Below are 12,436 nucleotides of genomic sequence, written 5' to 3' on the forward strand. Positions count from 1 at the left end.
GGAGGGGGTCGCCCCCCCCCCCTCCTTATCAGGACCTGAGTGTTTCCTCTCCTCATCAGGACCAGATGGCAGCGCCCATTAGCCAAGAACCTGATCCCACCTGGAAAATGTGGAATTTCACGGCGGCGGCGGCCATCCCTCCACACACCCCGTATGGATTGGTGGCAGGTGCCCCCCACACACACACACACACTCGCCACTCAGACGCATTAACAGGAGGCATTAACACCCTGAGGTGTCACCACCCGCCTCCATCCTCAGACGGGATGGATGGAAAGTGCAAAAGAAAATACCAGATGTGGATCAGAATAACATAACTGGTGGACTGGGGGGGGGGGGGGGTGGCATCCCATAATTTCAGATGCGTCCATCTCCAACTCCAGCTAAAGAAATCTGTCCCGGAGAGTGACATCATCGCCCGTTCATTACCTGCTCCGTCCAGCCTATCACAGGAAGGAGGCGGGGCTTAGCCTGCTGTCAATCACCCGATCCACCGTTAATGGAGATGCGGAGAGAACCCAGGAGAACATGGGGAGAACATCCAGGTACAAATCTTCATCGCTCCTTTTGTAAAGGTCATCCAAGGTCTTCACCCGCGTTCTTGATACGCTGTTTTTTAATCCCCCCCTCCGAGACGCCCCACAACAATCGGAGGACGTGGGAAATCCAGCGAGAAGAAACACAACGGCGGCTCTGTTCCTCCATGTAGACTCTTCAGTAGATCAAAGCTGGTGTGTGTGTGTGTGTGTGTGTGTGTGTGTGTGTGAGAATGTGTGTGTCTCCATGGTAGCGCCCCCCCCCACCCCTCGAGGTCAGCGGGGGCCTTGTGTAAATTGTCACCGGCTGGTTTTTCAGACGCCGAATAAACAGTGTGGATTTTCATCTGGTCCTCCGACTGCTCGGAGTCAGACGGGCCTCCAATGCTAAGCTAACAGCGCTAACGACCCCCCCCTCGGCGGGCAAACACCCCGGCGCCGATACCCGGGATAATTTGACATGTGAATTACATGTGAGGAACACGTGATCGGCGTCGAACGTGTGCAGATGCTCCGGGCCGCAGGTCCAAAACCGCCCGGCAGCATCTCGGCTTCTCCCTCCCGCGTCTGCTGTTATTGTTTGGCCGGCCGGCGTGCCAGACAGCCAGGCTCTACCTGCGCCGTGTTGACAAGAAAACCTGGAATCCCCCCCGCCGGTGAACAATGGCGGACGTGCACTGCGCGCGAAGGGGTGGGGGGGGGTGTTTGTTGAGTGTTTGTGTTTACACCAGAACCCCTCCCGCCTCCGCCGCCGCCGCCGCCGCCAGGGTGCATCGCCGCTAGGTGCGAGAGGCTCCGGTTGGAACTCGCCTGAGCTTCCCTTTGGTTGTCGGGGGGAGGAGGGGAAGGAGGCGGCAGCCCTGACCTCCGGAGCTGACCGCGGAAACAATGGCGACGCGTCTCGGGGTGACAGCGGGAGACAGGAACAGGCACAAACACAGGAACCGGCCATTCTGCCACCGAAACAGAGCCTGAGAATCTGAGGGAGGAACTGTCTCTCCTTGCTAATTGCCCCCCCGCTCCCCCCCCCCAGGCCCCTGATATGCCCTAATATGAGAAAAAAGTTGACACACTTGCCGATTGTATGCTTTTATTAGCCCGGTGTCCCGGGGGGAGGGGGGTCGTGGAGCGCCACACAGTCTTAGGAATGGGATGGAGGTATTTTGGGACACAATGATGGACCTCGGTTTACCTCGCACATGTTGGATGGACACCTCCCGCTGTGTTTACCCCCCCCCCTTCCCAAATTTGATGATGTCACCGACCCGTTGTGGCGCTGGTCAATCACCGGTTCAGTCCCCGATTCAAACTGCCGTGCTCCGTCCTTCCCACCTGCAGGGAGCGGATGTGAGAGCGGGGATTTACTTGTTACCATGAGGATAAAAACACAAACAGGAATCCCTTATGTAACTTTCACTGGATCCAATTTGGATTGCATTGACAAGGTGTCAAACTTAAAAAAATGCAAAAGTCTGCATCAAATCTTTAGCAGGACTATATCTCCATCAGGACCACCTCCACATCAGGACTACGTCTTCATCAGGACTACATCTCTATCAGGACTACATCATCATCAGGACTACATCTCTATCAGGACTGTATCTGCTTCAGGACTACCTCCACATCAGGACTACATCCTCACCAGGACTAAATCTCCATCAGGACTACATCTCTAGCAGGACTACATCCTCATCAGGACTAAATCTCCATCAGGACTACATCTCAATCAGGACTACATCCTCATCAGGACTACCTCTACATCTAGAGTATGTCTACATCTCCATCATGACTATGTCTATATCTACATAAGAACTACATCTCCATCAGGACTATGTCTATATCTACATAAGAACTACATCTCCATCAGGACTACATTTACACCAGGGCTATGTCACTATCAGGAATATGTCTACATCTACATGAGGACGTATCAAGATCTAGATCAGACCTACATCTCCATCAGGACTACCTCTGAATCGGGACTATAATTACGTCTCCATTGCGACTTCACCTACAGCCATATCTCCATCAGGACTACATCTAGCTCTACACTAGCACGAAATATGTACTTTTATGTATTCATATGCATTCATATAGAATTGTATGTAATTATAAGTATCTCAATTGCCTCAAACAGCCTGACTGGAGCCGCGCTCTGCAGATCTTCAGTGAGTTTTGAATGGTTTATGAAGGTCCCAAGAGGAGGTCTGCAGAGAACAAGAGTCAATAGGAGTACTTCATCTTGCTGTGGCTTCAGTCCAGCAGGTAGAATACCTAAGCCTACTCCCTGGGAGTACCGCAGTACTTCATGGTGTCACTCACACAATGGGCTGCTGATGCTGGCATGATGGAGCTGGCCGATCTGGCAGACCTCCACCTACGACTCCACGCTCCGCAAGACACTTCCTGTCTTGGGTCATTGTTCCGCGCTCAAGGTAAGTGCTGAGAGCCTCGAGGGGCAGCGCCACAATAACTGACCAGAATACATCATTCAGCACCCAGAGGGTACCTACACAACACACACACACACACACACACAACGCCCAGTACTGCAGTATTGTTCGGTATTGATGAGGCCGACCTTGAGGAAATCCCCTGGTTTTGTGAAGTGGAGACCATCAGTCTGACGGGGGCGGCCAAAGCAAACATGGCTAATCAGCCCCCCCGCCTCCGAGTTCATCTGACACCTGCTGATGAGGGGAAGTGTTGCCCTGACCTTCTGGCGGCGTGAAGCTGGACAAGGCGGGACACCAGGGGGGCACAATGTTGGGAGCGGCACGGCGGTCCACTACCTCCTCTTCCTCCTCCTCCCTTCCAGCCTGGATTAGACGAGGGGGGGTGGGGGGGCCGGGGGGCGAGCTGCTACGCTCCTTTCAACGGGACCCCCACCCGCCCGACCCCCACCCAAGCCCCACGCCCCCCCGCCGAGTTATAGGCATCACTTCCAAAGAATTCAAAAGTGCAGAGTGGCCCACATGCATTTCCCGGTGGGTCGAGTGTGAGAGCCGTTTTTTGTTTTTGGTGAGGGAACATAGGAACCCCCCCCACCTCACCCGGAACCCCCTCCCCCCCTCCCGGACCCCCACTTTCATCCAGGACCCCCTCCCCCACCCCTGGACCCCAACCCCCAAATAAGTTCCCCTCGAGTTCCCCAGCTTTCTTCATGCGCCTGTCACACAGATTCAAAGGGCTTAACTGGACTTGTGAGGACTGGTTGGATTGCACATCATATGTTGCACCAGTACAAGTACTGTTCTGAGCCCAGAGTAATCACATTACATTTTTGTGGACATGGTGTAACACCAGTACAAGTACTGCAAGCAGTGCTCCAAGCCAAATGTAATCACATTACACCTGTGAGTATCTGGTGCAACACCAGTGCAAATACTGCTCTGAGCCTGGAGTAATCAGATTACAGTTACTAACCTGCCCTGGAGCCCATCTTTGAATGAATCCCTGTTGTTTCATCGACACACGTTTCCATGTGAAGGCAGTGGATACTTAATATTGTAGTATATTTGAAAAATACCTAAAATACTTTTAATTTCAATTGTATTTAATTAATATCCATATTTTCTCTCCATCTACTGTGACCTGGGTAGTTTTTCACGCCGCGTTACTTCGAAGTTGCCGCCGCTGCCCGTGTGAACTCACATCGGCGGTGGTTCCCGTCGCTTTGCGGCTTCTTATCCGCCCTAAAACTGTTTTCACACACACACACACACACACACACACACACGCACGGAGAATAGGATTTACCATTAATAATATAGAAGATTTGTAATCAGATGCTCCATGTGTTTCAGATTTCCGCAGAAACTGGAGGATGGCAGGCAAGGATCATGGGTGGACTTGTGTGTGTGTGTGTGTGTGTATGTGTGTGTGTGTGTGTATGTGTGTGTGTGTGTGTGTGTGTGTGTTGGGGGGGGGGCAACTGCAGCTCTCAGGTTCACGAGAGAGAAATCAAATCAAAGAAGTCACGTCATCTGCGTCCCTGAACATTCACCATTTCACGTCTTGGTGGAAGCCGGCGTCTTCTAGAAAACGCGACACATGACGGAGCGTGATGAGCACGTGAGCGCTCGCCGCGTCATCCGTGTCTTTGGCCCGCTCTTCCCTCCACCTGCTGCGCCGCCACCGCGTGACGGAGGCGCTGCAGCCATGCCAGTGCATGCCTGCCCCATGCGCACCCTTTCCTCTCTTTGTTAGTCGACGGCGGCGTGCGCACACACTTCCTCCCCCCGCGTTGTGTTTCTAATTATAAAAAAAAACAAAAACGCACAAACACACACTCACACACACACACACATACCATAGGCCTTGGCTAGCACTAGGATTTATGGCACTGACCCCCCTCTCTGCCCCCAAGAGAGCTGCAGATGAATCACAACTTTTCTCCTGAACAGTAATTTGTCAGAAAAACTGTGTGTGTGTGTGTGTGTGTGTGTGTGTGTGTGACATGAGGCGCTGACATGTGAACAAATTGAATACACGCCTCGTTGGATTCACAGCAAACGATAAGAGGACTTATGGGACGTGAAAAAATACGCGGGCGCCGCGGTCGCCGTGGGGTTAGTGAGGAAACTCCGCCGCCTTTTGTCGCCTCCACGGCCTTCGTGGCCGCCGTGCACGACGCCGGGCGAGGAGGTCATGTGACAGTGAACCTGTCAAAATGAAGTTTCTTATGCTGGATTAAGCAAAATCCGTCATGCTGCAACCCTTTCGGGATTACAAAGGGGGATTACAAACACTTTTAACTTCTGCCATTTTGTTTATGTGTGTGTGTGTGTGTGTGTGTGTGTGTGTGTAATGAGCTTTTCTTAGACGCCGCTGGGAGCCGCCGGCTTGGGGGGGATGAAAGCAGTGTGTGTTTGTTTAATCTGGCCAAAAGGCGGAAATGCGAGAGAATCAGGATGTGGAGGGAAATAATCCAGAGGCCGTTCACACCTGCAGGGCGGCGCCACTCCGACATACTTGTTGTATTACGGATTAAATAAATACAATAACATTAACTAATGAGCTCAAGACTTAATTCTCACATATATTAGATTCGATTTCCCCATTAAAATGAATGGAAATTCATCTGGTTTAATAAAAACATGTTTTTTTTTTATCCTTGTTGGTGTTGCTCCACTCGCATCATGTTTTTTTTGTTATTGTTATTTCACCCATGCTGTCTTTTTTAGTTTTATTCTTTTGTCTAAGCTTATCATTGTTGTTGCTCTATTTATTTTTGGATGTCTTTTGCGCTCCGTTAATTGTCTCTTATTTATATTTATTGATATTGTCATTGTTGCACTGCTGTGACAAAAGAATTTCCCCTATGGGGATCAATAAAGTATCTTAGTTTTCAAATAACAAAATGTATAAAAAATAATAATGCATGATGAAAAGAATTAAACTGGTTTTATAAAGTGTGTTTACCTTGTAGATCGGACAAAGGAGGTTGGGGGAGTTTTTCATTGGTGCTCTATCGCTTAACTTAATGTTTACACACTTAAACAATTTCCTTTGGGATAAATAAAGTTGTTCTTATTCTTATTCTTATTCTTAATGCTACAATGTGCTGCTAAATGCAACGTGCACACTTTGCTACACTTTATGGCTGAACTTCATTTAGCGATGGAGTGAATGTCGCTCTTTTTAAAATCATCAAACCGTCCCCGACCGGCTTTGAACGACTCCTCCGAAGTCGTTCCCGCCGTCTGCCGCACCAAATCCCCGTAAATCTCACAGACAACAACTTCATCTCTTGACGGACAAAACACACACACACACTTCGCTCAGGTTTCTCTTCGATATTCACTGGCGGACGGACGGTGCGTCCCAGTGTTTTTAAATACCTTTTAAATGACGGCAGTGTCAAAACTCTCAACTGAGTGACGGCTCGCATCTCGGAAAACTGACGGTTGCACCTGTAAGTCAAGGCTGCACCGCAAATCGTTGCTTGAAAGGGTTGTTAGAAAGGCGTGATCCAGATAATCTGTAATCCCCAGCCGGATTGAACCTCCAAGCGGGAGCTTAAGAACGCACAAACACGGGAGATCTGAATCCCTGAGCATCCGAGTGACTCTTCGTGACTGGAAACAAGAGGAAACCCTCTGGAAACAGGAAGGTTTCCTATTAAAACTCCAAGACGCCGCCACGCCAAAACCCCTATCTGGAATGCGGTAAACAATGTCAGACGGAGGCGGGGGGTGAAATACTCGACGTGTGAGCAACGGCGTGACTGGACGAGAGCGGCATCGCGTCGTCCCCGGCCTCCCTCGAGGGAGCGATAGGAACACGGTGGCGACCCGGTGACGAACGCCTTCTGGGGAAAAAACAAGGCATACCTGAGGGTATTACACACCACGGCTGCATTGGCCTTTCCTATATATTGTCAGTGACTAATGACTCCCAAGAAAAAAAAAAACAAAAAAAAAAACAACAACCGCGGCCTTCATAAAGACAGGAAGCCGCATTCAATAAAAGAAAAGCAAAATGACTTGTGCGGCGGCCCGCTCGGCCTCAATGCAATATTGTTGATCATAGGAAGCTCGTCTCGGGGATTAACAATGACGAAAACAAACAGGGGTGGGCCCCGGCGCTGGAGCTCCCCGGCAAGGACGGCAACAACCCCAAGTGGGGTTTTCCCTCCGGTGAGCCGGGGCCGCACATGAAAGAGGCCCCCTGCATACACTGAGGTTTTGCAATGGCGGGGGAGGAGGTCTCGAACCCCCGACCTCGGCTCCTTTGTTATCCCTGCGGCCGGGAGGGGAACCCCGAGGTGAACGGGAGGTATTCGGCCAAATTGGCGCGTAAAGAAAAAAAAGCAGTGGATCTGCATCGTGAATTAGCGCCGGGTGTGCGTGCACAGGCGTTACACAACGGCCCGTACTAACAACAGGGGGAAATCCGATCTAAAATAATAATTTCTGCTTGTTGTTCTTGAGAAAGGAGATGTGGATCGTCCCTGCAGGACGAAGATGAAGTCAACCTGCTCCAGCAAGCTCAGGGTTTGCTGCATGTTCAGTGGACTGCAGCGGACTCTAGTGGGAACAAGAGGGCGTAGCAGCAAAGCCACCACAGGAATCCCGATTGCGCTTCCATTCCACACTTTATCAAGTTTGAATGTCATTGGCATTCCAGTAAACCGATCAATAAGGTACCGTCTCTGATGTAAGCGGTAACCGCTGCCGTCGACCATCAACTCATGATGAGTTTGAGACAACGCGGTGGAGATGTGTGTCAAGAACTTGTCAAATGGAAGCACTTTTCACTTTAATACAAGGTGTTTTTTCCACACATCAGACAGAAATCCAAGAAAAATAAATCAAAAGATCGAGAAGCCAAAGTCCAGCTGAGGCCGGATCATAAACCCGGGTTAACTACGGGTCACTGTATTGAGAGGTATAAATAAGAGCAAACTGAACCAGCTCTTCACCCTGGAGTCTGGTCACTGTGTGACAGTTCCTGTTGAACATTATCTGTTGAAGATCATCACCAAAAGGTCACATTAGACTCCCGAACACCTTCTCAAAGCCTCGCTGGTCCACCACACGTCCAAAATGAGTGGAGAAGTACATGGTCTGGGGGCTGCTGTACGTCTTCAGCCTCAGGATTTTCTCCTGTGCAGAGTCTCCTGTGTCCCCGATGGTCATAACGTCGGACACGGGGAGGTAGACGTCGTGCCGCCTGCCCCAGAATGTGAGGTGGGACACCTTGAGAGTGGTTTGGGAAGAATCCAGGTACATCATCCCCACCACCCTCCGGAAGAAGTGACTGGCCGTGTACAACATGGCACCCGCAAACAGCGCCACTCCTGTTGTGTAGCTGAGGAGGAAAACGGGGACGTCGCCCAGGAAGTAAAGGGCGTACACAGGGGGCAGGATGACCAGGGTGATTCCAGTTTGGAGCAGTTTTAGTCTGGAAACCGCCCTGAGGAGCTTAATGTGCGGGAAAGTATAAATCACGGTGTACCTTTGTTCGGACAAGTCCGAGTACCGGACCAGGCCGGTGGTTTTAGGTATGAGCGGTCTGTGGACGCCAAGAAGGATCTTCCCATCATTTGACTGTGGACGAAAAGCAGGAAGTAGACATGATCCTCTGGTCCGGTACAGGAGGTGAGAAGTCGCTCTGGATGCCAAAACTGACCTGAGCTGTGAGAACAAAACAACAACAACAATTAAGATGAGTCTTGAAAACACATCTGGAAAGACAAAAGCAATCTGAGCTGTGTGTTTAAGAAGGCCATCATGATATTCAAGGGACCATTAATTCTGAATATGGAGTTGGGAAAAGCACCCCTTAAATATTAAACAAAAATAAACATTGGCACAGGGACATTACAAGATAAAATTGACAAACTACCACTGGTTAGATTCAGTTCTATATACTTGATTATTATTGACGTGTTATTACTTGTGACAAATATAACAGCTCTGGAGTAATGGGGTAAATTTAAAACTTAATCTAGGACTCAGCCCACCTGACAGCCGGAAAAAACAAGGTTTATAAACAGTAAAACACAACAGCACAGTAAAACAGACTCCAGTTGCCCAGGTATTAGCTAACAATTCCAGGTAGCGGCTAACATGTCCAGGCAGAAGCTAACCCGACCGGCTATGCGCTATCATCGCCGGACGGGGTTTCAAGATTTTTGTCGGAGATTTTCTTAGAAAATGAAGGAGGTTGAGCGAGTCTCACCATCGCCGACGACGAGGTGAATTACCAAATATCTAACATTTACGATGCCGTCAATTGTTTCTTATCTGTTTCGAGGGGAAAAGGGGGAGGCGTCGCCCGACTTAGCGGTCATGCTAACATCAGTGACAGGTAGTAACCCGGAAGTGATTCCCAATGTGTGTTTTTTTTTTGTTTTGTTTTTTTTATTATTTATTGATTTATTTTACCTCCCTTCGCCACCCTTCTCCCCTCGATTTTAGTTGACATTTTTGATTTTCGTCTTTAATTCAACCGTGGAGTCGAATGTAAGGATCATGGTATTTCCGGAAGTGACCGTCACGAGCTGTTACCACTTCCGCCGAGGACCACTGGACCTCCCGGTGCGGTTGGCGCTCCTCACCTGCAGACATGTCGGTGATTTAAGTCCATTTTTTTAAAAAAATCATCAATTAATAATCCCATAATCAAGCAAAGGAAGAGCATGGTGATCTATCATATGCGGATTTGAATAGATCTCGGCGTGTGCGGTTCTTGCCACCGGCTAATGTGAGAAGACGTTGCCGTTAACGGACATTAACGGTCTGCAGAGGACAAAAACACACACACACACACACACACACACACAAACACACACACACCGGCATGCTGCCGATGGGAGATGAAGTCACCCTTTACTCCGTGGTCTTTCTGGTGCTCCTGCTGGGGACCCGGAGCCCGGTGTGGACGACCGTCCTCACCGCCTCCCTCTACCTCTTCCTCGCCATGTTCCGGTTCCCTCAGGTACCGGCGAGCCGGGCCCGCCAGGCGCTGCACCCGGCGGGGGCCCGCAAGGTGTCCGTGGTGGCCCACCGGGGCGGCGGACACGATGCACCGGAGAACACCATCGCAGCCATCCGAGAGGTCAGGACACGGGTGGAGCACACACACACACACACACACACACATTGCATGTATTGAAACCTGTCCAGTGACGTCATATTTCACTTTCCATTAATGTGAATCAGTTGGTTAAAATGTGTGTTTTCTGCACCAGGCCAGCAGGAACGGCGCGACAGGTGTGGAGCTGGACCTGGAGTTCTCCGCCGACGGCGTCCCCATCCTGATGCACGATGAAACGGTGGACCGGACCACCAACGGCTCGGGGGCCCTCAGCCGGATGACGTTCTCCGAGCTGGCGACGCTGGACGCGGCCGCCAAGCATCGACTCAGGGAGAGGTTTGCCGGCGAGAAGATCCCCACCCTGGAGGAGGCGGTGGAGGTGTGCGTCGGACTGCGGCTCACCATCTACTTCGACGTCAAGGGTCACCCGGTGCAGGTGCGGTCGGATGAATTAGCCTTTAGCTCAAAACGAGCAAATCGTTAAATGATAATTACAGGATGTAATTATACCGCCCTCCCCCTCCAGGCTGCTGCGGCCCTGACGGAGTTGTATAAGAAATATCCGGTTCTTTACAACACCAGCGTCGTCTGTTCCTTCGAGCCCAAGGTCATCTACAAGGTAAGACACACACACACACACACACACACACACACATATGAGCGCGCTTGCCAAGCTGACCCCCTTCCTTCATCGGGCCCAGATGAGGCAGAGTGACCCGGAGGTGGTGACGGCGCTGACCCACCGGCCCTGGAGCCTGAGCCGCTTCGGCGACGGCGCCCCGCGCTTCACGTCGCCATGGAAACACCACTGGCTGAGCCTCCTGGACGTGGCGCTGGACTGGGCGCACCACCACCTGCTGTGGAGGCTCTGCGGCGTCTCGGCCTTCCTGCTGCAGAAGAACTTCGTCTCCCAGTGAGCCCCGTCCAGCTCCGCGTTTTAAGCTTCACTTTTTCCTGGACACACACACACACACACACACACACACACACTCACACACACATACTTTTTTTTTTCCTCTGCAGGGACTACGTGCAGTACTGGAGCCGGAGAGGGGTGGAGGTGGTGGCCTGGACGGTCAACACCAAGGTGGAGAAGGAGTACTACCAGGAGCTGCTGGGGGTCAACTTCATCACCGACAGCCTGCTGGAGGACTGCGAACCCCATTACTGAACCCCTAAACCGCATCTCACTCCCATCATCATGCCAGTTTTTATTCTTCTGAGGTTTTACAGCAGCATCCACAGGGTTGCTATCATCCACACACACTCACGTGTGATTTCATTGGCGCTATGAGACCTCATGGGAAGAGGCGTGTGTTTTTTTATTTATTTTATTTTTTTTAATATTTTTCACTCATTTTTTTGGGACATGCCACGCTCACCAGCTCAGGACTGAACTGTCAATCACGTTGTCAAAGCAACGATCCTATTTTCAGGAAACAGAATCGGACAACTGGCCACTCCGTCCCGATTTTAGAAACGGGGACTGTTAAGTACGCTCGTCCACGCATGGAAATGAAAACATTTTAATTCCAGGGATTTCTGGGGACTAATAAATATTTATCAATGGATTCTGGAAATCAATAAAAAGCGTTGTTTTAAGAAGTCGCCCCCTGAACTTCATGAAGAGGATCACCGGAGGAACGTGGGGGGGGGCACTCCTGTTTACCAAACGGGTCATAAAACTCACATTTTGCTCTGACATAAAAGGTATTTTTTAGAGAATTTATATCAATTATTACCTATTAATGTAGATTTATTGTTATTCTATGATGATATAAACTTATTTACATGTGATTAACAATAAATATAGTAATAGTATGTGGATATAATTATAAACATGTCTGTTTCTTTTAATTATATAATGAACCCATAGCATCTCCAGGTTAGCTTGGAGGTCAAAGGTCAAAATTCATGGCGACATGTTAGGTCTCCTGCAGGTTTGACCTTTTTTTTTTTTTTTAATTGGAAAAATAAATGTTGACGAATGGATCTAAACTTAGAGCGTCCGGTATGTGTGTGTGTGTGTGTGTGTGTGACATGTGGACGATCGGTCTAGGGGGGGGCTCAGGTGACTGACCCAGATCTGCAGGTGTCTGGAGTAGGATATCAACCTGGTTAATCCTGTCTGAGCTGCCTCCACCACCACTACCACCACCAAGCTGATCTTCAGCAAACTATCAGCTCATGGTCACTGTTGTGCCTGTGCGTGTGTGCGTGTGTGTGTGTGTGTGTGTGTGTGTCCCACTAAACGAATCGGTACAGATTGGGTGTCTTTGCTGTAAACAAGTCGCTCCTCTGTTTGGTTCAATCGGTGAAAGGTGAGCCCCCCCCATCCACACACACACACACAC

General features: G+C 50.1%; 2 protein-coding genes across 2 annotated transcripts; one reads left to right on the forward strand and one right to left on the reverse strand.

The window, feature by feature from the left end:
• Positions 1 to 7,790: 7,790 nt before the first annotated feature.
• tmem186 (transmembrane protein 186) lies at positions 7,791 to 9,533 on the reverse strand. Its single transcript, XM_086142767.1, has 2 exons — positions 9,225 to 9,533; positions 7,791 to 8,677 (listed from the first exon to the last, which is right to left on the reverse strand). The coding sequence occupies exons 1-2, from the start codon at positions 9,225 to 9,227 to the stop codon at positions 8,030 to 8,032; spliced, it is 651 nt and encodes a 216-aa protein (XP_085998893.1). The 5' UTR covers positions 9,228 to 9,533; the 3' UTR covers positions 7,791 to 8,029.
• A 21-nt stretch (positions 9,534 to 9,554) lies between these two features.
• Positions 9,555 to 11,877, forward strand: gde1 (glycerophosphodiester phosphodiesterase 1). Its single transcript, XM_086142766.1, has 5 exons — positions 9,555 to 10,103; positions 10,237 to 10,518; positions 10,609 to 10,701; positions 10,784 to 10,995; positions 11,106 to 11,877. Exons 1-5 carry the CDS (start codon positions 9,846 to 9,848, stop codon positions 11,251 to 11,253), a joined length of 993 nt encoding a protein of 330 aa, XP_085998892.1. The 5' UTR covers positions 9,555 to 9,845; the 3' UTR covers positions 11,254 to 11,877.
• Positions 11,878 to 12,436: the final 559 nt, after the last annotated feature.

This window comes from Fistularia commersonii, chromosome 35 (genome assembly GCF_037954325.1).
Source record: "Fistularia commersonii isolate RoL2024-O1a breed Wild chromosome 35, RoL_Fcom_v1.0, whole genome shotgun sequence".
Classification (NCBI taxonomy): Eukaryota; Metazoa; Chordata; class Actinopteri; order Syngnathiformes; family Fistulariidae; genus Fistularia; species Fistularia commersonii.

Excerpts from the sequence above, each read along its gene's own strand:
- gde1 (XM_086142766.1), top strand. The coding sequence starts at position 9,846 with ATGCTGCCGATGGGAGATGAAGTCACCCTTTACTCCGTGGTCTTTCTG. Across the intron at positions 10,519-10,608 it reads TCAAGGGTCACCCGGTGCAG|GCTGCTGCGGCCCTGACGGA; the intron begins GTGCGGTCGGAT and ends CTCCCCCTCCAG. Across the intron at positions 10,702-10,783 it reads AGCCCAAGGTCATCTACAAG|ATGAGGCAGAGTGACCCGGA; the intron begins GTAAGACACACA and ends CATCGGGCCCAG.